Source organism: Balaenoptera acutorostrata, chromosome 9, assembly GCF_949987535.1.
Source record: "Balaenoptera acutorostrata chromosome 9, mBalAcu1.1, whole genome shotgun sequence".
NCBI lineage: Eukaryota > Metazoa > Chordata > Mammalia > Artiodactyla > Balaenopteridae > Balaenoptera > Balaenoptera acutorostrata.
Window position 1 is genome coordinate 12,853,970 of NC_080072.1, and position 26,905 is coordinate 12,880,874.

At 58.7% G+C, this 26,905-nt stretch overlaps 1 protein-coding gene across 2 annotated transcripts; it reads left to right on the forward strand.

Annotated features, from left to right (window-relative positions):
• The first annotated feature begins 1,110 nt into the window (after positions 1-1,110).
• On the forward strand, positions 1,111-25,521 carry TNKS1BP1 (tankyrase 1 binding protein 1). 2 transcript variants are annotated; one of them, XM_057552579.1, is made up of 12 exons: positions 1,111-1,264; positions 4,392-4,499; positions 5,577-6,210; positions 7,703-7,772; positions 11,690-13,057; positions 15,036-17,170; positions 22,474-22,840; positions 23,058-23,208; positions 23,320-23,447; positions 24,143-24,300; positions 24,537-24,609; positions 25,094-25,521. In XM_057552579.1, exons 2-11 carry the CDS (start codon positions 4,406-4,408, stop codon positions 24,595-24,597), a joined length of 5,166 nt encoding a protein of 1,721 aa, XP_057408562.1. In that variant the 5' UTR covers positions 1,111-1,264; positions 4,392-4,405; the 3' UTR covers positions 24,598-24,609; positions 25,094-25,521. The 2 variants fall into 2 exon arrangements, with proteins under 2 accessions (XP_057408562.1, XP_007196510.2); XM_007196448.2 differs by lacking the exon at positions 1,111-1,264 and adding an exon at positions 3,899-4,067.
• Positions 25,522-26,905: the final 1,384 nt, after the last annotated feature.

Here is a 26,905-nt window from a genome sequence, read left to right on the forward strand (position 1 = left end):
TGCGCGGGCCTTTCTCTATCGCGGCCCCTCCCGTCACGGGGCACAGGCTCCAGACGCGCAGGCTCAGCAATTGTGGCTCACGGGCCCAGCTGCTCCGTGGCATGTGGGATCTTCCCAGACCAGGGCTCGAACCCGTGTCCCCTGCATTAGCAGGCAGATTCTCAACCACTGCGCCACCAGGGAAGCCTACTGCACTCTTCTGACCCTTCAGCTGGGAAGCAAGTCTCCAGGTACATCCTGTTCTGTTCCCGGCTGGACAAGCATCGTTTTTCACTCTTCTGCTGGGATGGGCCACCTGAGAGTCTAGAAATGAGAGCTGATCTGATTAGGGAGTCTCTCTCACAGTTGCACTCCATTAGCCAAGCTGAGGGGGCAGCTCCGGCTCCATCCTTAATCACCTATGAGTCAAGGGTCTTCCGAGTCTTTAGATAATGGAATCAGGATTGACCAGCTTCCCTGCAGCAGGGGTAATGGAAACCTGAGCCCGGAGAATTGGGGAGGATGAGTGGTGTGTGGGGGGGTGGTGGTGTAAGTCTGATGGAGATGGAGATGCAGGAAAGGTGTGGAGTATGTGTGAAGCTTTTCTTATGGGAGGAAAGGGGTATGCCGCATTTTTAGGTTGGGAGGAATTTATATATGGGAAGGGAGCATAACAGGAGATAAATGAAGATTAGCGAGGAAAATAGAGCTTCCAGTCATCCCCGCGGTGGCTCTAAACCTGAATTTATACACGTGGAGTGGCCACGTTGCGTAGGCTCTTAGGTGTTTGCACAGGAAGCCTCTCTGGTCGGCCAATGGTTACCTTTTCTCTAGCCGTGACTCTATGGTGCTGCAATCAGTACAGGCGGCTGGGCCTGAGAATTGGGCCGTCCTAAGGCAGTCTCCTCTCTAGGCAGTCGTCTCGGTGGCCATTTTGCCCAAGCGCTCTTCAGCAGCTAAGTTGCGTCAGTTTCGCCGGGGTCTGAGCCTGTGGCAGGCCCCTCATTTGCAAGATTCATTAATAATTGAGTACCTGGGCTGCGCCTATTTGCGTACGACCCGGCGGATTCTGCACGGTGTATCCACTCCCGGTTTTCACCGGTTCATGGATATTCATGAGGCGCTTTGGGGGCGTGGACCTGGGCGGAGCTAGGGGCGGGGCCCCACCACAGCTCGTACTGGCTTGGTCCCGCGGTGACGGCGGCGGTGGCGGCGGTAGCGGCGGCGGAGACTGGCATCGGGGTGCCGAGCCCGAGCAGAGCGGAGCCGGATCCTGGGGGAGCGCGTGAGTGTGCGGGGGCGGGCGGGAGGGCGAAGGAGGGGGCGGGGGAGAGGCATGGAAGGAGTGGGCGCTTTTCAGTCGGGACCTCGGTTGAGATTGGAGGGAGGGGGGGTCACCAGGAAAGTTTGCAGGGGCCGGGGGCGCGGGGTAGGCGGGGGACACAGGGGACCTGCCGCGTGTGCGCGGGGGCGGTGGATGCACGGTCTGGAGCTCGTGCTGACCGAGCCAGAAGAAAGGGGGGAGGGGGCGAGGGCTTGAGGAGGAGCCGGGGGCGGGCGGAGCTGCTGGAGGGTCCCCCGCCTTTCCCTATCCCCGGGCCTGCGCTAGCCCCCTCCCCCGGCTCCCTCGGCACGCCCCCAAGCACCCCAGTCCGCCCCCACCCGGTCCTTGTCCCCAGTCCCTCGTCTGTTCGCCGGCTGCTCCACATGCCGCGCACAGGTTCCCTGCTTCTGCCGCCGCCGCCCCCTCCTCCTCCTCTTCTACCCTGTTCCCCTCTCAGGCTGCTGCCGTCCCTCTGTGTCCAGAGCTCCCCACTGGGCCCCTCCAGACGGCCCCTCGCCCCGGGCTGTTCCGTCTTCCCGTTGGCCCTCCCTCCTCCAGCAGTTTACAGGCTGTCCCTTCCGACCTCTCTGGCCCCAGATCCGGCCGGAGATCCCAGGTCTATAGGGCCGACCCCGCCTGCGGCGATGCTTCTCTGGGCCTCTGCCCGGGGGCTGGAGCTGCCTGGCCTCTCCCCTGCCCTTCTGGCGGCCTGTGCTCCCAGGGGTCAGCTAGTCTCCTCCTGACTCTTACGGATTGGGAATGCTCAGAGCTACTGAGATTTTACAGCTTTGGGCTCTGGCCTTGTTCCCCTGGGTTTCCTGGCTGGGGCCTCTGAACTGCTGCGACCCCCTCCTTTTGGGGAAGACGAGCTGCAGCTTCTTTGCTGCAGCTCCTCACACTGCTGAGGTGTTCACCAGGCCCCCAGGTGAAGGGTTTTTCGGTTCTGGACCAGTTCCTCTCCATTTCTAACCACCCACACCATGTCCCTGGTAATAATGTTCAGGGACAAGGAAACAATCTTGTGTTTTTTTAATTTTATTTTTTCCCGTCATGTGCCCCTCCTCCATGCACACTTGGACCGGCTGTGCACAGTTACTCACCCACCCACCCACAGTGAGCATCCTGTGTGGTAGTTGGCTGACCAAGGGATTGACAATCATGGGTGTCTCTCTACCTCCTTCATATTCCCTCCCATCTTTCAAACAAGCTGGGGCAGGGTAAAAGTGAGAGGTGGGTGGGTTTTGCAATGGTTGGACACCTGAGGTCCCTTCGGATTTGGTGCTGTCTTGCCAGACCAGCTGGAGTGGGTGACTTTGAGGAAGGCAGTGCCCCTTGCAGGTTGGAGAAGTTTGGGTCATCCTCACTGACTGTGGACACACTAGGTGATAGGAAATACCCCTCTTCCTTTGGAACAAGAGGGGCAGGGCTCCGTCATCCTGGGGGGGTCTTGAGGGTGGGATGGTGCTTCAGGAGCCAGGGTGGGAACTGAGGAGGTGGTGAAGTGTCTGAAGAGCAGGTGACATGACTGGGGCCTGCAGGAGAGAAGGAATGGTCTGGAACAACGGAAGCCTGTGGTTTGGGGAAAGGAGGAGATGGTCACCAATGTGTTAGCTTATTGGTGACACTAAATGGAATCATACTAATAATGGCCAACATTTATTGGACACTTATTAGGTGCTAGGCATTGTGGTCAGCAGCTGTGTGCATCCTGTCATGTAAGCCTCTCTCTTTTTTTTTTTTGCTGCGCTGCATGGCATGTGGGATCTTAGTTCCCTGACCAGGGATAGAACCTGTGCCCCCTGCAGTGTGCAGTGAAAGTGCGGAGTCTTAACCACTGGACTTCCAGGGAAGTCCCTCATGTAAGCCTCTTTAACAGTCTCAGTAACTGTGTTTTTCACATAGGGAAACTGAGGCTTAGAGAAATCAGCAATGTGCCTAAGGTCACAGAGCTAGAAAGTGGTAGATACACCCAGCATTTGAATCTGGTGTAGCAGACCTGAAGCTTCTGTTACAAGCTTAGAGGAGGGGCACCCGTTTGGCTTCTACCATAGGGTTGTGTCATTAGGTTTAACATTTCTACTTCAGCCCCCCTCAAAACCCCTCAGGTCAAGTCTAGGCTGGTGAGTGATGCCCACATACATTCATAGGCTGAGGCTGTCCCACTGTGACTGTCCAAGAAAGGGAACCCTAGGGAGTTTTCCCCCAAGCCACCCCGCCCCCCGGATGTTCTCAAGCCCTGTCCCATTCTCCCAGCCCAGGCCTGGGCCGGCTCCTCCTTCCTCTTGGCGAGGCTCTGGAAATCCAGTGGGAGGCCATTGCTATGGCAACAGGACTAGGCCCTGACTTTACCTCATCAAATTCCAAGCTGAAGCCAAAGCGATTGAGAAATTAAAGAAAAAAATGTATTCCAGATGTTTACTTTTTATTCCTTATTTTTCCGTGTTTGGATGAGACAGCTCTGAAGGAGGCGGGAGTGGGGCAGGGATGTGGAAGGAGGAGGGGGGAAGCGGGGGGGGGGGGGGGGGGGGGAGAGGGAACCACTCCCAGCTGCAGGAGGGAGGGAGAGAAGGAGGGTGAGCAGGAAGGGGGAGGCAGGCAGGCAGGCGGTGGGGCGGAGCCCCAGGTTGGGGAGGAGGGAGCGGGTTTTTCCCGTCTCCCATGAGGTGATTCACAGAGAGACTTCAGACTTTGCGGACCTCTTACTCTGCCCCTGAGTAGATACCTCGAGTGGGGCCACCGGACCCCGGGGGGTGCCTTGGGAGAGGTAAGTGGGGTGCCACGGAGAGCTGGCCACGGGAGGGAGCAGTGCGTGGCTCCCTGAAGCTCCAGGACTTTAGGGTTAGGAGACAAGAGTTGGAGAGTGATTTGGGAAGTGTGGAGGGTGTGGCGGCTGGGGACCTCCCTTGACCTCCCCCAGCCCCCCCTCCTGAAGTTCCCTCTTCCTGTCCCGCACTCTGCTTCTGCCAGAAGTAGGAGACGTCCCTCGCCACCGAGCCTACTGCCAGCGCCCAACCCTTTTGCTTTCTCTCTTTTCCTGGGTCTTCAGCCACCCCAGCTCACACCCCTCTGCTTCCCACTTCTCACGCAGGTCCGCCGCATGTGATGAAAGTATCTGCTCTCAGGGAAGGCACAGCCATGGCTTCCCTACCGCCCCGGGAGCCGGAGGAGGAGTTGGTATCTGCTGGCTCTGAGCCAGGTACCTATGGGTGCAGGGTGGGGCAGCGGGGTGGCTGGGAGGAGGGTGGGAGGGGCGGAGGCTTGAACCCCCATTCTGTCTTGGAGCGGTTGGGCGAAGGATGACTCTGTGCAGTGGGAGGGAGGGAGGGAGGAGTACTGAGGACGGGCAGGATGAGTCTGAAAGGTTCTTAGCTCCCACTGAGACCCTTCAGAACTGTTTGAGATCATAGCTCTCCAGCAGAGGAGAGCAGAGTAACCTTGAGATGGTGTGGATCAAACCACATGTTTGACAGAGGAGGAAACTGAGGCCTAGGGGGGAAATGGCAGGCACCTATGGATTTGAACCCAGGCCTCCTGGCTCCCTGTCTAGACGCCTTTCTTGCCCTGAGCCAAATGAGTGGGCGATGAAGGATTCTATTAAAAGGGCCGTGGCCATGAGTAATTCAAGGTCTTTTATTTGGTATTGAAACGCCTTACGTAGAAGATGGGTTTCTGGTCTTTTTTTTTTTTTTTTTTTTCCTCCTCCTATACCAGATTTACTTCTGTTTGGCTTAGGTCAATAGTAAGTTTGCATTCCTGATCACACACCGGATGACAGTGGGGAGGTGGCCTGGGTGTGCACTGGGGGAGGGGGCAGCAGGGTGGCAGAGTAGGGAAGCTGAGCTGGGATAACAAGTTTACTGTGAATGGTAGTATAGCAGAGTATCATGTAAGAGGAGAAGACTACAGTGGGGAGATGGTGGGCTGACTACTTGATATGGGTAGGCAGGTACTCATTTATTAGCTCATTTGCTCATTTATTCATTCATTTGTTAAGAATGTGTACTAGGTGCAAAGTGGGTACAGGGAGAAATAGCTGCCAGCTGGACCCTTAAATAGCTTTAGCTTATAAGGGGGATTGACTAGACATTTTGGGAATTTGGAGATGGAAGATGTTTCTGGCATGTGTATGGAAAATCAAGGAAGGCTTCGTGGAAGAGGTGACATTTGACTTGTACCTAGAAGGATGTGAACATTCTGAGTTTGTACGGTGGGAGATGAAGTTCTGCTTGCTGTTCTTCTGACATCCCCCCAACCAACCCTTTCCTTTTGGTAGGTGACGCTCGGGCCAAACCCCCTGTCAAGCCCAAACCCCGAGCCCTGCCCGCCAAGCCAGCCCTGCCTGCCAAGCCCAGCCTGCTGGTGCCTGTTGGGCCTCGGCCTCCCCGGGGTCCTCTGGCCGAGCTGCCTTCTGCCCGCAAGATGAACATGCTGGCGGGACCCCAGCCCTATGGTGGCAGCAAGCGTCCCCTTCCGTTTGCACCAAGGCCTATGGCTGAGACCCCTACTGGAGGAGAAGCCACCCGAGAGACTGTGAAAGAGGAGCCTGGGAAAGAAGAGGTAGCCCCCTTGACACCTCCAGCTCGATGTGCCGCCCCGACGGGTGTGCGGAAGGCGCCCGCGCCCTTCCGTCCAGCCTCGGAGCGCTTTGCAGCCACCACAGTGGAAGAGATCCTGGCCAAGATGGAACAGCCGAGGAAGGAGGTCCCGGCCAGCCCTGACCGCCTCTGGGGCTCCCGCCTCACCTTTAACCATGATGGCAGCTCAAGATATGGCCCCAGGACCTATGGTGTGGCCAAAGGTCCCAGGGATGAGGATGGTGGGACCCTCTCCAGGGAATGGGCCCAGGAGGGGCCGGCAAAGTCTCCCACAGAGTGCCCTGAAGAGCCCAGCAAGACCCCCGAGGAGAGGTGAGGGGGTGGGAGGCTGTATGTTTGGTTGCAGCCTGGAGGACAAAGTGGGTAGTTGCATCTGGGATTGTGATCTTCGCTTTTAGGTTAGGTCTGAGTCACAAAACATTCCTCCAGCAGACAGTGCTACTGTGTTCTTTTTACAATGATAGTTCTCTATACAGAGTTGATGTATGTTTATAGTAGAGTTCAAATGTACGGTATGGAAGTTTATTTTCAGGGTTTTTTTTTATACTGAGAGCCAATCTCTGCCTCACTTAATCCACAGCCATGCTGTTTAGTGAAGGGAATATTAAACCCATTTTAGAGATGAGGAAACTGAGGCTCAAAAGTGACTTCCCCTGGTCCCTTAGCAAGTGAGAGAGACAGAGCTGGGGTTTGAATTCGGGTCTGTTTGATTCCAGTGTGTGCTTTTAACTTTAACTGCTAGCTTGTGCTGTGGGTGCAGCCGTGTGCCAGGTGCTTGTGTGTGTGTGTGTGTGTGAGTGTGTCAGTTTGAGGAGGGCACAGTCTGGCTGTGAGGAGGAGTCTGATGGGAGAGGAAAGACACGAACACACCTTGATGCCAGGCCAGCTAGTGTCAACGCACAGGAAGTACAGCTAGGTTGGAGACTGTTGCGTATGGTATACTTGCCTAGAGTTGGTGCCAGTATATAAAAGAAGGCTGACCAGGAGGTGCCCCTGGGCACTGGAAGAGGCTGAGGGCTGTCAGCTGCATGGAGGCCATCCTCAGGGCAGGGAGAGCTGCTTGAGGCACTTGGCAGCTGGACCCCTGGCAGCTCTGCTGGGCCCACAGGCCCCTTCCCACTCCTGCTGCTGTGGAGGGCAGGGCCGCTGTGGTCTGAGCTGAGCTGGAAGGTAAGACCCTTGCCCTACCCTGCGCTGCCCTGACCTCCAGCCTTTCCCCTCTCTCACCTTAAAGTGCCTGGAAGGCAGGGCCTCCTATCAACTCTTTTGTCCCAGGCCTGGGCTCCCAGGAGGTCATACCCTGTCCAGGCTGGGTTCCGCCCTTCATCTTCCCCTCCTTTGCTCCAAGCCAGGCTTAAAATGAACAACTTCAACCTTGGAAAATCACTCTTCCCTCTTCCCCCTTTCCCTCCCCCTGCAATTCCTCAAGAAGTATTGGCAGGGCAGCGGCACCAGCTGCATTCTCCCTGGTGGCAGGAGAACATTAACCCCTTAAGGGAAGGGGGGCGGGTATCTTTTTGGGAGCCATGGAGGGGTCTGGGCAAGCTGCATCCTCTTCCCAAAGGAGTTGGGGGAACTTAACCCTTGGTGTGCAGGTGGGGAACAGGCACTGTCTCTGGGGCACTTTGTGGAAACTGCATAGCGTCTCTGTCCCCCAGTAGGAAATGCCCGTGGGAGGTGGGAGGCAGTTAACTCTGGATGCAGTTGCAGTCGCTTAGGCAGACCCGTGATCAGCTCTCCCTTATCTACCCTGTGACAGGCCTTTCCATTCTAGGCCTCCATTTCCCCTCTTTCTCCCTCACAGGAACCCCCTTTCGGACCTGGCCTTCAACGGGGACCTGGCTCAGCTGGCCAGCTCTGAGCAACCTGCTGACGTGAGTTGCCCTCCGGTTGCGAATCAGAACCGTGCTATTTTAGAGCTGGAAGGGTCATCTGAGATCATCTCTTTCACCTCCTCGTAGTTTAGATGGGGAAGCGGAGGCCGTGGAGGAGGTGACTGGCCCAAGGGCTGGCCCTGGGACTCAGATTTTTCTCCACTTCCAGGCCACCCTGGCTAAGTGTGGCTCAGGCCCTGAGGCTCTTACAGTGTCCACAACAACTGTCCTTGATTACCTACTGTGTGCTGGGCACATCCCAGGAATGTTGACTAACTCTAGCTGGCAGGCCCCTTTGGTCCCATATGAGAGGTGAGGACACCCGGGCTGGAAAGGTTAAGTAACTTACCCAGGAGCTGAGGCAGGATCTGAAGGGTCTGAGTCCTCGGCTCTCCCTGGCTGGATTGCCTTCTCAGGGTTCAGAAGAGAGGAAGAGTTCTTTCTTGGGGGTTTCCTGCTACATCCCCTCTCCTGACAGTGTGCTCAGAGGGCAGACGGCCTGAATTTCTGAGTAAGTGATGTGAAGGGTGGTCCTTCTTACTCACAGAGCCCTTGCTAGCCAGAGGCTGTCCTGTCTGCCCCATGAGGGAGACCTGACTCCATTCATTTGTCTGTCCAAAAGTATTTATTGAGCAACTACTGTGACCTGGGTACTGGGGAAACAGCAGAGAACGAAACAAAGACCGCCCCTGCTCTCAGGGAGCTCACCTTCCAATGCGGGGAGGCAGATGCCAACACAGACATCCCTGCGAGCCAGCAGATGTGTAGTGTGTCAGACAGGTGCTGGGGACACCTGGAAGGGTTCTGGGGTGAGGGTAACAGGGAGAGGCCTTGCTACGAAGAGGGGGATGGAGTGAGCTCTGTGGATGTTGGGCAATAGCATTTTTGGCAGAGGGAACTGCAAGTATGAAGGACTTGGTACCTTCCCGGCAAGGAAGCCTGAATGTCTGGATTGCAGTGAGAGAGGAGGAGTTGGGCGATAGGGAGGACCCAGAGGTGATAGCCTTGCAGGCCCCTAGGAGGACCTTTGCTTGTGTGAGGGGATTATGCCATTGAGGGGCTGGAGGAGAGGAGTGACCTCTGCTGTTTTAGTTGTAAAGAGTCACCCTGCCCTCTTGGTTGCAGGGAGCCCAGGGCAGCAGCAGGGACTAGTTAGGGGGCTGTTGGGATAACCCAGGTGAGAAATGATGGGGTCATGGACTCTGGAGGTATAGCCCGTGGTGGAGACGGCGAGCAGTGGTGACCTCTGTCTAGGATCTGAAGGTGGCGTGGACGGGATTTGCAGATAGATTGATGTGAGGAGAGAGCAGAATCAAGGGTGACTCCAGGGCTTCTGAGGTGAGCGATCAGAAGGTTACCCTTTACGGAAAAGGGGACTTCTTAGGGTGAAGCAGGATCGGGGGAGATCAAAGGAGCTTGCTTCTGGATTTGTTGAGTTGGAGATGCCTTGTAGACGTGCAAGTGGAAACGTCAAGGGGGCAGTGGGATATTTGAGTCTGGAGCTGCAGGGCCTTGTCAGTGTAGAGATGGTAGTAAAGACAACTGAGATCACCAAGGGAGGGGGTGAGGTGGAGGAGGGAAGAGGAGGAGGCCTAGCAGAGGAGCTCGGAAGAAGCGGGAAGGAGCAGCGGTGAGGTAGAAAATCCAGCCAGCGTGGAGTGCTCTGGAAGCCAAATGAAGTTAGTAGCTTCCAGAACTGGGGGGGGTGGGGGGGGGCGGGAGACGGGAGGAGGGCGGATTAGTGGTCAGACGCTCCCCACGGGGCAAGGAAGATGAGCGCTGAGAAGTGGGAGTTAGCTGCCGGGCGTCATGGGTGACCTTGACCAGAGCGGTGGGATGGCGGGCGAGGGGAGAAGCCCATTTGGAGGGGCTTCAGCAGAGGATGGGCGAGAGAAGCTGTGGTGATAGATACCGAATGTAGAGCCCTGTGTTTAAGGAAAAGGGGTGGTAGCCAGGGAGAGAGGAGGAGTCAACTGCACTGTGTGTTTTGTTTTTTTTAAGCCAGAAGAAACGAGAGCAGTTTGTGTGCTGATGGAAGTGATCCAGTAGAGTAGGAAAAATCAGTGATGCAGGACAGAGAGAGGAGGAGTTGGCCTTAGCTCTGAGCAAGGACAGTTCACGACCACGGCAGGGAGCAGGGTGCTTGGGCTCCTGTGCAGGCGGCGGGGCTGTGGGTGCTGGTGTGGGTGTCCTCCGTCCACGGCCCCTGCGTTCTCAGGGAAGGGGGGCGAGGCCGTCAGCTGAGAGAGCCCGGGAGGAACTATGGAGTTTTGAGGAGACCAGATGGGAAAGCGTTGCCTGGGGGGTGTGGGGGGGTGTGCAGTGGGATTGCTGGGCCGCAGGGGTGCCCTCTGAGGGCAGGGGGGATGAGCCGCAGGGGGCCCAGCCGTCCTGGTTGCGTGCTTTTCTCCAGCCACGTCCAGCGCAGCTGCCCGGGTGCAGCCTTGAGGTGGGGAGAGCTGTGTATTTAAACAGGTTAAGCAGTAGGGTGAGGGAGGGAGCTATGTAAAAAAGTGACATCAGTGGTGATAAAGAGAGAAGGGAGGGAGTCGGACGGTGAGAAGGAAGGAGGGTGAGGTTGTGGAGGAGCAGTCGTTACAGGTAAGGACAAGGTCTAGGGTAGGATCCTGGGGACAGGTGGGTCACAAAGTAATCGGGGAAGAGGAGGGCAAGGACCGGAGCCAGGCTTCTGGGTGGGTTGACGGTGTGACTGTTGGAATCACTATGCGTTATAACGTGTAGCGCTGGGGAGGGTGGCAGTGGTCCAGGAGCTCTGCTTTTGAGGGAAGGAGGGGTCTGTAGGGGGCTCTAACAGGAGGGGTTCTGGCTGGTGTAGTTCAAGGGCATGAGCTTTAAATTAACCAGAGATTTGTAGAGGGGACAGAGGGTGGAGGGAATGGAAGTTGGCCTTGAGAAGGAAGCAGGATGCCTCCCTCTGCCCAGACCCAGTGGGTGATGATGTGGCAGAAATAGCCCCATTGGCGAGAGGGCGGCAGGGGAATCGTGATCTCGGGGGGTGGGCAGAGGTCAGGTAGAGCGAGACTCACTTTGCCGTCTGGGGACAGGCTGAGTGGAGGGGTAAAGGAGTGCCAGGTGTTTGGTGGCCCCAGTGTCCCACAGCATCCATTCTTCCTCTAAGTCCTATCCTGAAAGGCCATGTGCACAAATCTTAGTTAATCCTCACCTAACTGTGAGACGGACATGGTTGCCACCAGCCCCAGGGTACAGATGGGGAAGCTGAGGCTCGGAGTGACTTCTGTGCAGGAGGGCACACAGCTTACAAGGGCCGGGCCAGGGGTAGCTCTGGGCCAGGTGCTTTCCCGTGCCCTGGGCCTTTCACCTGAACGCTGAGGCTGGCCTGCCTGCCTCCTTGAGGCGAGACTGTGACGCACAGAGCAGGGTGCAGAGCTCCACGCCACCCCTGGGAGGTAGGAGCTGCTCCTGGGAGCTGGTCCGGAGCTGCGTGGGGCCTGGAGTCCTGCTCTGAGGCCGAACCTCCGCACACACAGACAGCCAGAGTCCCAGTTTTCCTTTTCCCTTTGTAAAGCCAGTGTTCTTGACCCATGAACCGTGGACCCTTTAGAAGATCCTTAGGTGCGCTTTGGGGGGGGTGGGTGTGGGCAGGAGGGTTTGAACCACCTGAAGTGGTGTGAGTGATACCGTGTGAATAAGGCGACGTGCATTTTGTGGGGAGAGGGCCAAAAGGAGGGGTCTGTGGACCCCGAGACGTTTAAGACACTCGAAGTCCTGTGGGAGCCTCTTGCGGCCATCCTGGGTGGCTTTCCCTCTGCGCCCGGGCTTCCTCCGTGGAGTGTGAGAGTGCGAGGCGGCCGCTGACCTGAGGTCCCTGTGAGGGTGGCAGCGGGCCCCCCACCCAGCTGAGTGGTGAGTGATGGCTCTTGACCTTTCTCTTGCAGGTTTCCAAGCCCCGGGTCCCCTCCCGTCCAGGCTCCACCTTGGAGAATGGAGGCTCCGCCAGCCCAGGCCTCCCCGTTGAAGCCTCGAGCTCGGCCCCCGAGTCTCCCCGTCTTTCCTCACCCGATGAGAGCTCTCCCCGCCACTCACAGCTTCCAGAAGCCCAGAGCCCTGCAGCTTCCGGCGCTTCTCCCTGCCTCCCCAAGACTCCGGCATCCCCAGCTGCGGCCCCTCCTGATGAGGGCTCCTGCCAACCCCCTACTCCGGGGCTCCCCTCTCTGGGAGCCCCGGAGGCCCCCAGACCCAGCAGCCCTCCCCTCCAGGAGCTCTCGGGGCGCCGCAGCCCGGAGCAGCCCCCAGCCGCCTTGCCCCAACCCCTGACGGAGGGGGGTGAGTTGCTAGACCTCCCTTGGACGTTGCCATCTGGGGAGGTGGCGGCCACAGAGGGTGAGGACCTGCGTCCCGTCAGCCTGGCTCAGCGCCGATTTTCTGAAGGTGGGCTCCGGCCGCCCAGCGAAGACCAGGAGAAACTGGGGGGCTCGCTGGCTGCCCTGCCCCAAACCCAGGGGAGCCATTCGGCCCTGGATCATCCCTTTGGGAGTGAGACACAGTCCAGCTGGAGCCTGTCACAGTCCTTTGAATGGACCTTCCCCACGCGGCCTTCGGGTCTAGGGGTGTGGCGGCTGGACTCCCCGCCCCCCTCCCCCATCACTGAAGCCGCGGAGGCCGCGGAGGCTGCAGAGGCTGGAGACTGGGCTGCAGCCGGCAGGGAGGAAGGAGTGTCCCAGCAGGCGCGAGGGGCCCCGCCAGCTCCAGAGGGCCCAGGAAGGCCTGGTTCCTGGGTGCAGGCGGATGATCCGGGCACCTCCCCAACCCAAAAGGGCGATGGGGAGAGCCATCCTCAGTCCCCAGCTGTCCCCCTCGAGCCCCTGCCAACAGCAGGGGACCCGCCTGGACCAGTCTTGCTGCAGGCAGAGGAGAGGTACGAGGAACGGGAGCCCCTGCCCGGACAGGGATCCCTGCTTCCTCTGCCCACCAGGGAGGCCACCCTGCCCATCCTGGAGCCGGTCCTGGGGCAGCAGCAGCCAGCACCCCGTGACCAGCCCTGTGTCTTCTTTGCCACCATCCCCGACCCCGGGCAGGCACTGCCTGCCGAGGAGGAGGCCGTGACCCTGGCCCAGGCTGAGACCACCCAACCCAGGACAGAGGTTCAAGACCCATGTAGGGCGTCCCCCGAGCCTGCAGGCCCTGAGAGCAGCTCCCACTGGCTGGATGACCTCCTGGCTTCACCACCCCCCAGTGCTGGAGGTGCAAGGCGGGGAGCTGGATCTGAGCTGAAGGACACACAGACCCCAAGTGCCTGCTCTGAGGTGAGGACAGGGCACGGGGCGGGGCTTGGGATGGAGGCCAGGACTTCCGGAGGGCTTTGTTCTTTCAACATGGATTTTATATGATCAGAGCTTGGGATCCAGCCATGATCAAGGGCACCTAGGACGTGCCCCTCAGAGCTGTACCGTCTGGCAGAGCTGGCAGAGCAGAGGGTATGGGACGGTGCTAAGGGTTTAGTGTGAGTTCTTATCTGGCTCCAGCATCCACCAGCTGACTGGTCTTGGGAACATACCCTAACCTCTAAGCTTCAGAGTCCTTTCACAATGATAACGTTTGCCTGTTAGGCTTGTATTGTGGGTAAGATAGACATGGAAAGCGCTGGGTGCAATGCTTGGCAAACAGTGTTCAGTACATTATTATGGGTGGCATTATGAAGGGCACCAGCATAGCCAGTTAGAGCTATGGGCTCTGGACCCCGACTGCCTGGGTTCGTGTCTTGGCCCTGCTCTTTGCCCACGTGTGACCTTGAGCAAGTGACTTTTCTGCCTGTGCCTTGGTTTCTGCATCTGTAAAATGGGGAGAACAGTGATGAGCTCTACCTTATAGTGTGCCGGTTACCTTAGTACCTGTAAAGTACTAAGAATAGTGCTTGGCTCATCACGAGTGCTTGGTGAGTGTTGCCTTTTATGAACATTATTACTATTAAGCTCAGACTTGCCTCTGTAGACAGGCAGCTGAGGCCCCGAGGAGGCAGAGCCTTGTGCAAAGGTTACCCAGCAAGTTGGTGGCTGGGCCAGGGCCAGAGCGCCAGTTCCAGGGCCAGTGCCCTTTCTCCTACCAGGCTGCCCCAGAATCTCAGGGCTGGGGTCCAGGTGGCTTTTGAAATGTATTTTTCAAGCCCAGCCTGGGCTGGTAGGGGTGGGGCTGGAAGGAGGGCGGAGCCTGGGGGCCTCTGGGGGCAGAGGTGGGAGGAGGAGGAGCAGGAAGGAGTTAAGACCAGGCTGGCTCCTGAAGTAGGTGTGTCTGTCCCAGGATGTGGGTGACTCAACTGGCTTCTGGGCGGGGCTGCCTGAGCTGCAGCTGCTCTGGAGGGAGCGGGGCCAGGGCCAGCGAGAGCCAGAGCCGGAGCACTCGGACAGGTCCGGGCGAGGGGAGCGGCCCAGCCCTGTCCTGGCACCCTCCGCGCCCAGTAGCCTGGGGCGGGCAGGGGGCAGGAGGCAGGGGCCATGGCCCGACCTGGGGACGGGGAGCCCAGCATGTCTGTCTTGGAGAGGCTGCTGGCCAACGCAGCGCTGCGGGATGAGGCTGGCTGGCTCCGCAGCCCTGAGCCCAGGGCTCCCCCACCCGCAGGAGTGAGTCAGGGAGTGTGGGGTGGGGTGCCGGGAACCCCGGCTGGGTCTTTTCCCCTGTGCAGGAGGAGGCTGTCCCTTCTGCCTCCCAGGCGGGCAGGCGGGCAGGCGGGCAGGTGGGCAAGGACTGAGAGGTCTTCCCGGGGAGGCCTAGACAGAAGGGTGCTTTCCTTAGGGAGGAAGGGGCTGGGAACTCCCGGGGGCTAGAAGGGTGTTGGGTGGCGTTGGGATTTTGCCTTGGAAAGGAGATCGTGGAGGGGCTTAGAGTTCTTGATCTCTCCTTGCTGAAAGTATAGCCCCATACCCATGTGAAGACCATTCTGCCAGGCAGCCTCTCTCCTGGCGGTTTGCCAAGTGTTGCCCAAGGGCTGTAAACATGACCATGGGATCATCGATTGAGTGTCCATGGTGCGCCAGGCGCTATGCTGAGTACTTGGCTTAAATGATTTTGTTTAATCCTCTTGTACCACCCCACGCAGTAGGAATTACCCCATTTAAGGATGAGGACCCTGAGGTCCAGAGTGGTTAAGTGATTTGCCCAAGGTCACACAGCTGGGATTCAAACCCAGGCTTTTCTGTAGCCAAAGTGGGGCTCTTGGGCACTAGGCAGTGCTGACATTCTGGACTGATTCTCACCCTGATTGTTTCTCTCTTTTTTCCTGATTCCCAGGGACTCCTTGGCTGGGCCCAGAAAGATCTGCAGAGTGAATTTGGTATTGTAGCAGACACACATCCCAGCAGTTTTAGTCCTTCCAGCTGGTCCCAAGACACTTCTCAGGACTATGGCCTTGGGGGTGCGAGCCCTAGAGGGGACCCAGGCCTTGGAGAGAGGGACTGGACCAACAAGTGCGGGCACGGAGTGGGGGAGGGGAGCTCCAGGGAGTGGGCCGGCAGGTGTGGCATCGGCCAGGAGGGCCAGGAGGGGATGGAGGTCGGCAGCCAAGATGGGAGTGGAGTGTCGGCCCCAGGGGGGCTCGCGGCCCAGGACCGGGTGATTGGAAAGCCAGCCCAGCTTGGCACTCCGCAGAGCCAAGAGGGGGATGTTCGGGACTGGGAGTTCAGAAAGAGGGATTCCCAGGGCTCTTCCTCCAGCCAGGATGTAGAAATCCAGGACCAGGAATTCGGGAAGAGAGATTCTCTGGGTAGTTACAGCAGTCAGGATGCAAGCCTTCAGGACTGGGAATTTGGGAAGAGGGAGTCTCTGGGTGCTTACGCCGGCTGGCGTGAAGATGAGCAGAGCCAGGAATTGGGGAGGAAGGACCAGCTCGGCAGGTGCAGCAGCCGGGACGCAGGTGAGCAGGACCAGGAGTTCGGGAAGAGCGATGCTTCCCTGAGCACCTGCAGCAGCCGGGGTGCAGAGCAGCCGGGCCAGGATTTCGGGAAGAGCGCCTGGATGAGAGACTACAGCCGCGGTGGCAGCTCCACGGCCCTCGGCTCCCGGGACAGAGGCTTCGGAGCGAGAGCCCTGAGTGCCGGGTTCAGCCCCGAGGAAGCCCAACAACAGGACGAGGAGTTTGAGAAGAAGATTCTGAGTGGCAGAGAGAGCCTGGGCGAGGCCAGCAGGGATGTAAGCTGGCCTGAAGAGACGGAGTCCGGGGGCTTGTTCAGCCCCAGCAGCCCCCAGTCACAGGATGGGGCACTGGGACAGAGAGACCAGAGCAGCTGGCACGGCGGTGGTGCCAACCAGGAGGTTGGAGGGCTGCAGGGAAGACAGCAGGCAGGGGGCCAGAGCCCCGGTGATGCCGACCAGGAAGACAGGGAGGGGGGGCAGCGAGGCTGGGCCGGTGACTTCAGCCTCGGCGTTGTCCCCCAGCCAGAGGCGGTGGCCTTCAGCCCAGGGCAGCGGGACTGGAGCGGCGACTTCCGCGTGGAGGCAGCCGAGAGGAGCCATCAGTTTGGCATCATTGGCAACGACAGAGCGAGCGGCGCTGGCCTGAGCCCTTCTGGCAAGATAGGAGGTGGCCACTTTGTGCCTCCCGGGGAGACCTTGGCCGGGACCACTTACTGGAGGGACCAGCTGGGCCTTAGGAACTTGGAAGTGTCCAGCTGTGCGCGTTCCGGGGGCTTGAGTGAAGCCAGGGAGGATGCCATGGGGCAGGTGCGCTGGGCAGACAACCTGGGCTTGAGAGACGTGGAGCTGGCCGGCCGCCTGGAGACTGGAGGGTCTGTGGAGCCCAGGGGCATCGGAGTCGGGGAGAAGGACTGGACTTCTGAGGTCGGGTTGAGGGGCAGAGATTTGGCGGCAGTGGGGGAGGCAGGAGACCACAGCCAGGCCAGAGAGAGTGGCGTGGGGCAGACCGACTGGTCAGGTGTGGAGGCAGGAGAGTTCCTTAAATCAAGGGAGCGCGGCGTGGGTCAGGCAGACTGGACACCTGACCCAGGGCTGAGAAACAGGGAGCTCGGGGCGGGCCAAGTGGACTGGGGCGACAATCTGGGCCTGAGGAATTTGGAGATGCCCTGCGACCTGGAGTCTGAGAGTTCCCAGGGGCCACGGGGGTGTGGAGTGGGGCAGACGGACTGGACCCAGGACTCGGGACTCCGGAACGTGGAGCTCTTGGGGGCCCGGAGTGAGGCCAGGGAACATGGGGTAGGGGAGGTCAGCCAGCCCCCCGAACCAGGCCTGAGGAACGACGGCGTCTTGTCCCCTGGCCTGGAGGCCAGAGACCCCTCGGAGACCAGGGAGCTGGGAGTTGGCAAGACAAGTGGGCCAGAGACCCAGGGCGGAGACGCTCCCCTGCCTTCCGTGGCCGTCTGCCCCGAGGAACCTGGATCAGAGGCAGGGGAATCCCCCGGCTTTGGAGTCAGGTAAGGGAGCGCCATGCCAGGGTGGGGAGGGAAGGAGTGATGGCTGTCCGAAAAGTGCATCCTTTGTAAGGGGGATAGAAACTGCCTTCCCCCAAGAACTTGTAGTGTTTGGAAAATTGAGGTGGTTTGGACTGTGAATTTTTGCTTCATTTTTTAAACTGAACTCTGACATACATACAGGTGAGTTCCTTTTTTAAACGATGAATGTGATGGTTGAGGTGTGACTTTTGGAACCCGGGCTTTAGGCTTCCTTGGTGATTGTGAGTGTGCTGGAGGATATGTCCTGTCTTTTGTTGGTTTCTGGTGGCTGTTCCCAAGGCCTCTCGGTCCTGAAGCCACAGGTGCTCCAGGACCAGGGAACAGGGATGCTTTCACAGGCTTGGGGCGGAGGACTCTGCATCGTCCTGGCCTGAGCGCGCCACGTCAGGGTGGAGTGGGCAGTGGCACTCGTTGCTTCTTGCAGCGGGTAGGATCTCTGTGCTTCTTGCCTGTCTTGTCTTAAGGCCCAGGAGGGCATCAGTTTAAGGACCTGAAAGGCGGGAATTCCCTGGCGGTCCAGTGGTTAGGACTCTGCACTTTCACTGCTGCGGGCCCGGGTTCAATCCCTGGTCAGGGAACTAAGATCCTACAGGCCTCGTGGCACGGCCAATGAATAAATAAATAAATAAAATAAAAAATAAAACAACAACAACAGAGAATAAACCCTGGTTTAAAAAAAAAAAAAAAAGAACCTGAAGGGCATTGGGACCTGGCTCCTGGCCCCATGACCTTGGCCTCCATGCACAGAGTTTCTGAAAAAGAACTTTCCAAAAAAAAAACAAACCGATAGTTTTCCGAGCCAACCACAGTCTGTCCCTGAGATTTTTCTGTTCTAAAACCAACTGAGGTGATGTTGCACCTGGTAAGGGTGCTAAAAAGGCATTGTTTCTATTTCCCTAACATTTCCATCCACTGAGGTTGGGTTTAATTCTCTTGACTGAGTAGCAGGTTTGACCTTTTCCAACCCTGGAGCTTCTCACCTGGCGTGAAGGGAAGAAGGGAGGGGGGTGTTGGATGGGATCTGTGTTAGAAGTGGAAGGGGCTGATGGTAGTGGGAGGGGGGCAGGAGGGCCCAGGAAGTGTCTAGAGGGAATCGGTGGGGTGTTGGAGGGGTCAGGAGGGGCATTTGGGGTTGAGGAGGAGGGAGAGGGGAAGGTGGACAGAGCCTGGGGCCAGGACGATGCCCCGGGGAGTATTCTGGGGGCTCAGGCTGCTGAGGGGGAGATGGAGGAGTGTGGGCAGAGGTGAAGCCTGCAGGAAGGGCTTGAGTGCCCGGGACCAGGAGTCCACAGGCTCCAGGGATCCTGCACAAGTTGCTGGACCTCTCTGAGCTGTAACATTCCTGGTGGGAGGAGAGTGTAGGCTCCCCGTGGTTGCCCCGGATTCCGCTTCCCGGGACTCTCAGAACTTCTCAGAACTCCGCAGTGCCCCATGCTCAGCTGCACACTGCATCTCACTGATCTTCACACCTACCCTGTGAAGCGGGAAAGGGATTTTATCATCTCCGGTTAGCAGGTCGGGGAGTGGTGTGACCCGCTTAAGGTCACCGAGTCAGCAATGTCTCTTTCTCACTTCTGCGTCTTTACTGCGTTCAAGGCTCTTAGACTACCACGCAGTGGGACCCACAGCCCTCCACCTTTCCCCGAAGATTGGGGTGGGCCTTGGGAGGGGGAAAGCGAGAATATCTCCCCTTGTTTAGGATGGAGGGAGAGGCCGGCTGGGGGACTGGGTTGGGGAAGGGGAAGGGTATCGGCAGAGAAGCTGGGAGTCCTCAGCGCTCAGCTCTCTGAGCTCCGGTCCCCGTCACACCTTGAAAACGCTTGGGTTTTTCCGGCCATGTTGCGTGTTTGGAAAACGGCACCGTGTACTCGGTGGGCGTACAGGAGACGTAGGGAGTATGGATATTAGCACTGAAAGCACAGGAGTAAGGGAACCTGTACATCTTTCTCTAATGTGATGTTTCTCAAGCTTATTTGACTAATATCCAAGGGGCTGGTGTTCTGAGCATCTGACTTAGGGAAATTCTACCCTCTGGAAAGTTGCTCTTTAGAGGAAAATTTGAAGGTTCTCCTGGTAACGAGAAGTCCTTGAGGACAGCTCAGAGCCGGCTGGCTTTGGGCCTGTGTGCCAGGTTTGGGTCCTGATTCTGCCACCACCCCTGTGACCTTGCGCAAGTCCCATCTCTGCTCAGGCCTCCTGTGTCTTGTCTGTAATTGGGAGTCATCGACCCCCGACACCCACAGCATTGATCTTCACACCTACCCTTTGAAGCGGGAAAGGGATTTTACCTTCTCCGGTTAGCAGGTCGGGGAGTGGTGTGACCCGCTTAAGGTCACTGGGTCAGCAATGTCTCTTTCTGGAGTTGGGCTAGGAGTTCATACACAGGAAGTGATAGAAACCTGCCTGGCACGTGGTCGTCACTGACCGAATGCTCACCACCAGTATCTGTATCTGTTTTGCAAGTATGGATGGACGTGAGGGGCTGTCTCGAAAGTGAGGCCTTGGAAGACACTTTGGTCATCATCCTGTGTGGGGCAAAGGTTCCCCTGCTGGTGGTCATTGTCTGTACCACTGTCCATATAACTGGGACAAGAGCGGCGTGGGGGAGAGCTCAGGCCCCTCCCCTCTGTGTCTAGGTCACCTCGTCCTAGTGGGAGTGGCGCTCCTGGGTCTCCTGAGAGCTGTTGCACTGCCCTCTCCTCTCTCTGGCCTCCTGGTCATCTCCTGCCCCTTCCCCCAGGCCGCAGCGAGGCAGAAGCCTCCCAGCCATTTGGCGGCGGGGGGGTCTTCACAGAATGTGAGAGGACCCGCAGGGATACTGAGGCCAGCTCCTTCATTCCGTGGGTGGGGAAGCAGGCCCAGAGAGGCAGTGTGACTTTCTCAAGGCCCCACAGCTTGTGAATGTGGGCTCCTTCACGTTCCCTTGGGCCCCAGCCCTGTAACCATTTCTCTGGGTGCTCCTCCTGCCTCTCTGGGGTCAAGGTCAGCTGCTGCCCCTTTAGACACATCATTCCAGCTTCAGTCCTCACCTCTCTCATTTTCGGTCTTGGAGCCTTGAACACAAAGAAACTGATTTTTTGTGCATCTACTACATGCCGATCCCCGTGTTTACACCTGGAGTGGCTGTGGGCGTGGGGTTGGATAGAGTCCCGGCCCTCAGGAGCCTCTAAGTCCAGGTGGGCGAGGGGTAGAGATGGTATGAGACAAATCCTCAGGCCGGGAACCTGTGTTGAGCACGAGGATGATTACCCTAAAAATTCTTCAAGGGCCAACTACGTGCTGGGTGTATATTTCTGCCAACAGACCCGGCAAAGTATAGGTACTTATATTATCCCCATTTTACAGATGAAGAAACTGAGGCTCAGAGTGGCTAAGTAACTTTGCCAAGGCCACAGGCAAGGGGTGCAGTCCATATGTGTGCTGGAGTGGGCAGTGCTCAGGACGGGTTCCTGACCTGCTTCCCTGCCAGGGGGCGGCTCAGGTTATAGGTGTTCTGGGTGCTCCCAGAACAAGGAGAAGGAAAGCTTCTCCCGGGATGGGGAGAAGGGTGAGTGGGGTTTAGACAAGTCAGCAGGGATGAATGCTTCCCTCCCCCACCCCATGGTCACCCCCAGAGCCCACCGAGCTCCTCCACTGCCCTCTGCCCACGTGGCTCCGGGCCAGGTCTCGCTCTGGAGGTGGATCTTTCCATCCACCCATCCGCTGTTTCACGTCCCCTTAGCCCTCGGGGCCTGCCCTCAGCCTCCTCACTGCCTCACCCCGGGAGAGGCTGTGGGCAGGGCCTCCTCAGGCTGGGTGGGGTGCTGCCACTGCCCCCTCCCTCCCTGGCCTCCCTGATTTTAAGCAGCGGGGTAAGCTGGCTTTGGCCCCCCCTCCACGGCTGCTCCTGATTCCGCTGCCTTGCTGCACTTCTGCTGCTACCTCCGCCTCCTCCCTCCCTCCCTCCCTCCCTCCCAAGACTGCTTTAATTTCCATCTGTCAGCAGCTTGTGGAAGGACAGACTGACACACACTCTCTCCTGCCCTATCCCCTTCTGGCCTGGTACTGACTCACCTGCTTCACGCTCTTCCCCTCCAATCTGGGACTCGTGGCCTGGCTCCGGGGTGCTGTCCTGCCCGCCTTTCCCATGCCTGTGTGCACGGTGTGTGTGTGTGTCGGGTGTGGCTCTGCTGTGCTTGTGGTGTGGTGGGTTCGAGGTGTGTGTGGAAGGAGTGACCGATGAATAGTGCACACTTCCCTGCAGGAGATGTTCCGTGAGAGTGTTCAGATGTATCTGTGTGTTTCAGGGGGGCAGCTGGGCAACACAGGCTCCTCGTGTGAGGAACGTGAGCTAGTGAGAGTGGTGTGCTGGTGCCTGGGGTGTTCTTGTCATGCTTTCAGGGAGCGGCCGGCAGAAGACGCAGACGCTGTGTCGAGGTGCAAGGTGACCCAGCCTCTCATTCCCTCGGCAAATATTTGCTCCGTCCCGCTCCTGGCCAGGCCCTGGGCCGAGGGCTGGGAGCACAAAGGTGGCAGGGGGCCCATCTTTGCCCTTGAGTTGCTCACAGATGGGCAGTGGGGACAAAGAACCACAGGGCTCTGAGGCAGGGGCTGGGGCAGGTAGAACCCAGGGCTTGCAGGGCTGGGGAGAGCGCTGGCTGGGGGAGGGGAGCCGGTCGGCTTCAGAAGAGGGATTGAACTGCAGGGAGAGTGAGCAGAGAGGCAGTGGGGGGGCCTTCCAGGCGGGAACAGCTTGTCCAGATACACAGTCGGACACATAGCCATCTGTGAGGGTCGGGTGCTCAGTGAGACTGGGGCACGGGGAGGGACGACCCGGAGGGTGGGGGCCGAAGAGGCAGGCTGGGCAGATGGACCGCTGCCCGGCTTATCCCAAGGAGAGTGACCACCCACGCTGGTGCCCTTGGGAGGGACACACTGACAGCATCAACAACAGCGACGGTCGTGGTAATAGTAACCGTTATTTATAGGGCACATACCGAGGGCTCTGCACTGCGCTGGGGGCTTTAGAGTCTCACTCCAGTCCCCCAGTGATTCTGTAGTTAGGAGACCCCGAGGCTTTTATAGGTGAAGGCACTCATCCAAAGTCTCAGTAAGTGGTGGACCTGGGATTTGAAGCCGCCAGGCTGGCCCAGGTGCTGCCCTCTGTGCTGTGTTGTATGAGGCGCCTGTCGGGAGAAGCATGGAGAAGAGGGAGAGGTTGGGGAAAGCGCCCTTCCGGGAGGGAGATGTGGTCCCACGTGACCTTGGCCTCTGGTCCTTTGCAGCCCTGGCGGATGCCTGGCCCGCTCCCCGCCCTCCGGCTCCCAGGGCCTGCTGGAGGAGATGCTGGCTGCCAGCAGCTCCAGGGCCGCGGCCCGGAGGGAGTCGGCAACCTCGGGCCTCAGGGAGCTGTCAGAGGAGGAAGGGGCCACAGCAGGCGCTGGCCAGGGGGAGCCCCTGGACCCTGGCCGGGACCCTCTGCCCTCCTGGAGGCCCCAGCCCGATGGTGAAGCCAGCCAGACAGAAGAGGTGGACGGCACCTGGGGCCCTGCAGGGACTGGGCGGAGCGAGCAGGACCGGACGCCGACCCCCCAGTGGCCCCCCCAGGGCCCTCCCGCCAGCTCCACCAGTCAGGATTTCTCCTTCATCGAGGTCAGTGGAGGGGAGCTCAGGGCAGTGGGTGGGACGTTGTCGGGGGTATGGGGGTGGGTACTCGACCCTTGGGCCTCTCTCATCTGTGTGGGCCCTGAGCAGTCTCAGTCCGGGAGGCGGAAAGCAGGAAGCTCCGGCCCGAGGCTGTTAGGGGCTCCTCTGGGATGGGGCAGGACCACGAAGACGGTGGCAGTGGTGTTACCCTTGTCCCGAGCAGGACACCGAGATCCTTGACAGTGCCATGTATCGGAGCCGTGCCAACCTGGGGCGCAAGCGTGGGCACCGGGCCCCGGCCATCCGGCCTGGGGGCACGCTGGGCCTGTCGGAGGTGGCAGAGTCGGACGCAAGGCTGTTCCAGGACTCTACAGGTAGGGCCGGGGTATCGTGTGATGACATCTGTGTCCATGTCTGAGGGCGGTGCAGGGGCGGGGAGGTCTGGGGTTGCCGCCTGTGCTGAGCTCTTCTCTGGGCCCTTGCAGAGCCGCGGGCTTCGCGTGTACCATCTTCAGACGAGGAAGTGGTGGAGGAGCCTCAGAACCGCCGGACACGGGTGACCAAGGGGCTGAAAGTCAACCTCTTTCCTGGCCTGAGCCCATCAGCCCTGAAGGTACCGTCTGATAACGGGGCCATCTGACCACCTTGCATCCAGCCTGCCTTCCCTCCATCCATCTTCTCATTCCCGATCCCCTTCCTCCTGTTCTTCCTCTCACTCTGCTCTCCCTGTGCTGCGCGCTAAGTGGGATGGAAGGAAGAACAAGGCGTGTTTGTGTCCCACAACTTCCCAGGGTAGTGGGGGACATGAGCCGTGTCATCATTAGCCCTGGTGAAGGGAGAAGTTTAGGTGTCACTGGGGGGGGGGGGTAGAGGTAAGAGGCGGGCCTGCTCAGAGGGAGGGAGAGACAGTGGGTGCAGGATTGGAGGGTAGATTGGGGAAGGCCTCCTGTGAACATGTGATTGTAGCTTCGAGGTGCGCGGAGGAGTGGGCTGTGCAGGGTGAGGCGGGGAGACATTCGAGACAGAGGGAACAGAGGCGCGGGGACGGGAAGCCACTGCTGGCTTTGTCCAGCCCGGTTAGTCTGCATTCATTTCAGCAGCGTCTCTTTGAGGGCCTGCTGTGTGCCAGGCATGGCTCAGCTCTCGGGGGAAGCTCATCTCTAAGCGACTTCGCATCCACTGGGGTGAGAGGTAGAGGGGGTCTGAGCCTGATTCTGGGGACGGCGTACCCTGGGGAGAAGGCCTAGCCTTCTGTGGCTGCTCTTCCCTGGCCCTCTGACATCTGTCTGCACCTGGCTTGTCTCTCAGGCCAAGCTGCGCTCCCGGAACCGCTCGGCTGATGAGGGGGAAACGACAGAGAGCAAGTCGAGTCAGAAGGAGCCCGTGATCCATCGCTCCAAGTCCTGCAAGGTCCCGGGGCTGGGGAAGCCCCTCGCGTTACCTCCCAAGCCAGAGAAATCCTCAGGGTAGGTGACCTAAGCGCCGGGCATTCACTGGCCTCACTGCGTCGGCCTTAAAAGGAAGACCCTGCTTTACAAGAGAGGGAAACTGAGGCTTTGAGATGGTTGGCATGACCCAAGTCTGCTCTGTTCAGTTGGTGCCGGAGTGCTGGTCTCTAACCAAGCCCGAGACCACCTCTCCCGGTGGGAGGGGCGTTTCTGTCCCTACCACTCCCTTCTGACCTTTGCCCTCTGCCTTCAAGGTCAGAAGGATCATCGCCCAACTGGCTGCAAGCCCTGAAGTTGAAGAAGAAGAAGGTCTGAGAAGTCACTGAGGTGAGGGCAGGAGCTGGGCTTGGGCCTGTCTGGGGTTGGGAGTGGGTTCAGGGCTGAAGAGGGCCTGCCCTGGAGGACTCAGGAGGCCCCAGACCCTCTTCTAGACCTGAGCTCTCCATCCCTCTTTCTCTGCGAGGCTGGAAGCAGGCAGCTGAGGCCAAGTTCCAGAGACCTGGCGGGTCCCTTGGCTTGGGGACGTCCATCCCCACCTTCCTTCTTGGGCTCAAGGAGGGTCCCCCGTGCCCTGTAGGTGGCCTGAGCGTGGTCTGCCCGCCCTTCCAATCTGGGACCCTGGGGTGCATTCACTAGGCTCCAGGTGCCCAGCAGGGTCTCCATCGCGCCGGGCTCCGCTGGGGAAGCCAGGCTGCGGTGTGGGGAGGCGGGTGCGTGGTGGAGGGGGTGTGGAGAGGCGGGGGAGAGACGCCGAAGCGCCTCCTCTACTCCCACGTCTCTGCCTGACCTCTTCTCTTCCCTCCTGTTGCAGGTCCTTCCCATCTGGCAGTCTCAGGCAGTGCCTGTCCCTGTGGGGTCCCCGGCAAGGAGACTGCTGAGCCCCCCACGCCCCAGGCTGCAGCCTCTGCCCCCTCCACCTCCGGGGGCCGTCTGGGAAGGCACAGTTATGCACTTTGTATCACCATCCCAACTCCCCTCACACCTCCCTCCCAACCAGTTGTTAGCGGTCGAAGGTTTAGGCCCCTCCCTCCTTCGCTGTCTTCCCGCCTCCCTCTCTGCTTCCTCCTCCAGCCTCCCTTGGGTTTTCTTTTGATACCAGTTTATAGCATTTTTTATAAAAGCCTTTGATTTTTGTAACGGGCGGAGCCCAGCCCCACCCCCGGTCTCCCTCCGCCCTGCCAGGCGCCCCACAGAAACTGATACCATTTTGCCACTTGAAACAATAAAGTTTTTTGGGAATTTGTGCTGCCCAGGTTGTGGTGTGTGGTCATGGTGCCGCGTCCCCTGTCTGAGGCTGTACCTGGGAAAATGCTGGTTCTAGCCCTGGCCGACCAGCAGCTTGCTCTGACATTGAACCCGTCACTTCCCTGGCACTCGCTGGGCAACTAGCACCCACTGAGGAGGGCGTATTGGTTACAGTAGGCTGACTGCCGATTCACACAACCCCCAAATCTCCATAGCTTAACACACAAAGGTTTATTTTCCATTCATGGTCCCGTCTGGGGTGGATTAGTGGTAGGGACACTCTGCACCTCATAGTCATTCAGAACCCAGGCTCCTTCCCTGTTGTGGCTCAGCCATCTGCAGGGGCCCTGGAGTCTCTGCAGCGTCCAGTGGAGAGAGGGCAGGATCCTATGGGAGACCCGTAGTCCACTGGCCGAAATTCAACTCATGCCCCCTGCTAACTGCAAGGGAAACTGAGAAATGTAGTTTAGATGTGTGGCCAGAGAGAGAGAGAAAGAGGACCAGATATTGGTAAAAATTCACCCTTCTTACAGCGGGGGTGGGGGGGCGTTGTGTTGGTTTCTGTGATCCCTAAGGGTCCTTTGAACCCATGCGGTCTAGAATGTCCCCCAAGCTCTGGCCTTTCTCCCCTAAACCCCTGACCATTGACATCCTACTGTCCCTCAGCCTAGTCCTCTGTCATCCTGGGTTCCCCAGACTTGCCAGCCTCTTTCAGGGCTGGCATCATCTTTCCCTGAGGTTTGGGAAGTGGAGAGGCTCCTGTGGGCTCACCTTAATGGGGGCCAAACAGAGTCACTTAAATTGTAGCTACAGCTGAATTTAGAAATCATCCCATTCACCAGAGCTTCTTAGCCTTTCGGTTTTTTTTTTTTTTTTTTAGGGAGTATGGGGGCTATTGACCTCATTTGAGAATTTGACCAAAGCTGTGGACTCTTTAGAAAAATGCGCAAATGAGGCTGGAATTCCCATCATTGACTAGAGCAGCGGTTGTTAGCCTTTCACCCTGCACCACGATCTCCTGGGGTGCTTACTAAAAATGCACATTCCCGGGCCCGTCCCTGGACTCCAATCTAGAAGGTGTACCTAGGAGCCTGCATTTTGGGAGGCGCCCCGAAGTGGAGGGGGAAGACAGGGGCCCTCAAGTGGGTGCCTGGCTGTGCCCCTGGGTGGGTCTGTGCCACACAGCCCCTGCGCCGGCCCTCCCGGGAGCCAGCGGGGCCGAGCTGGCATAAGCTTCGTCCGGTTCCTTCTCTCCCACCGCACCTCCCTCCTACCCATAGGAGTAGGGCTGGCAGGAGCCCAAGCCAAACACTTAAGACTCATTAGTGGGGAAAATGGAGCCTGGGCCGGTCCCAGTGCCCGGGCTCTGCTGGGAGGG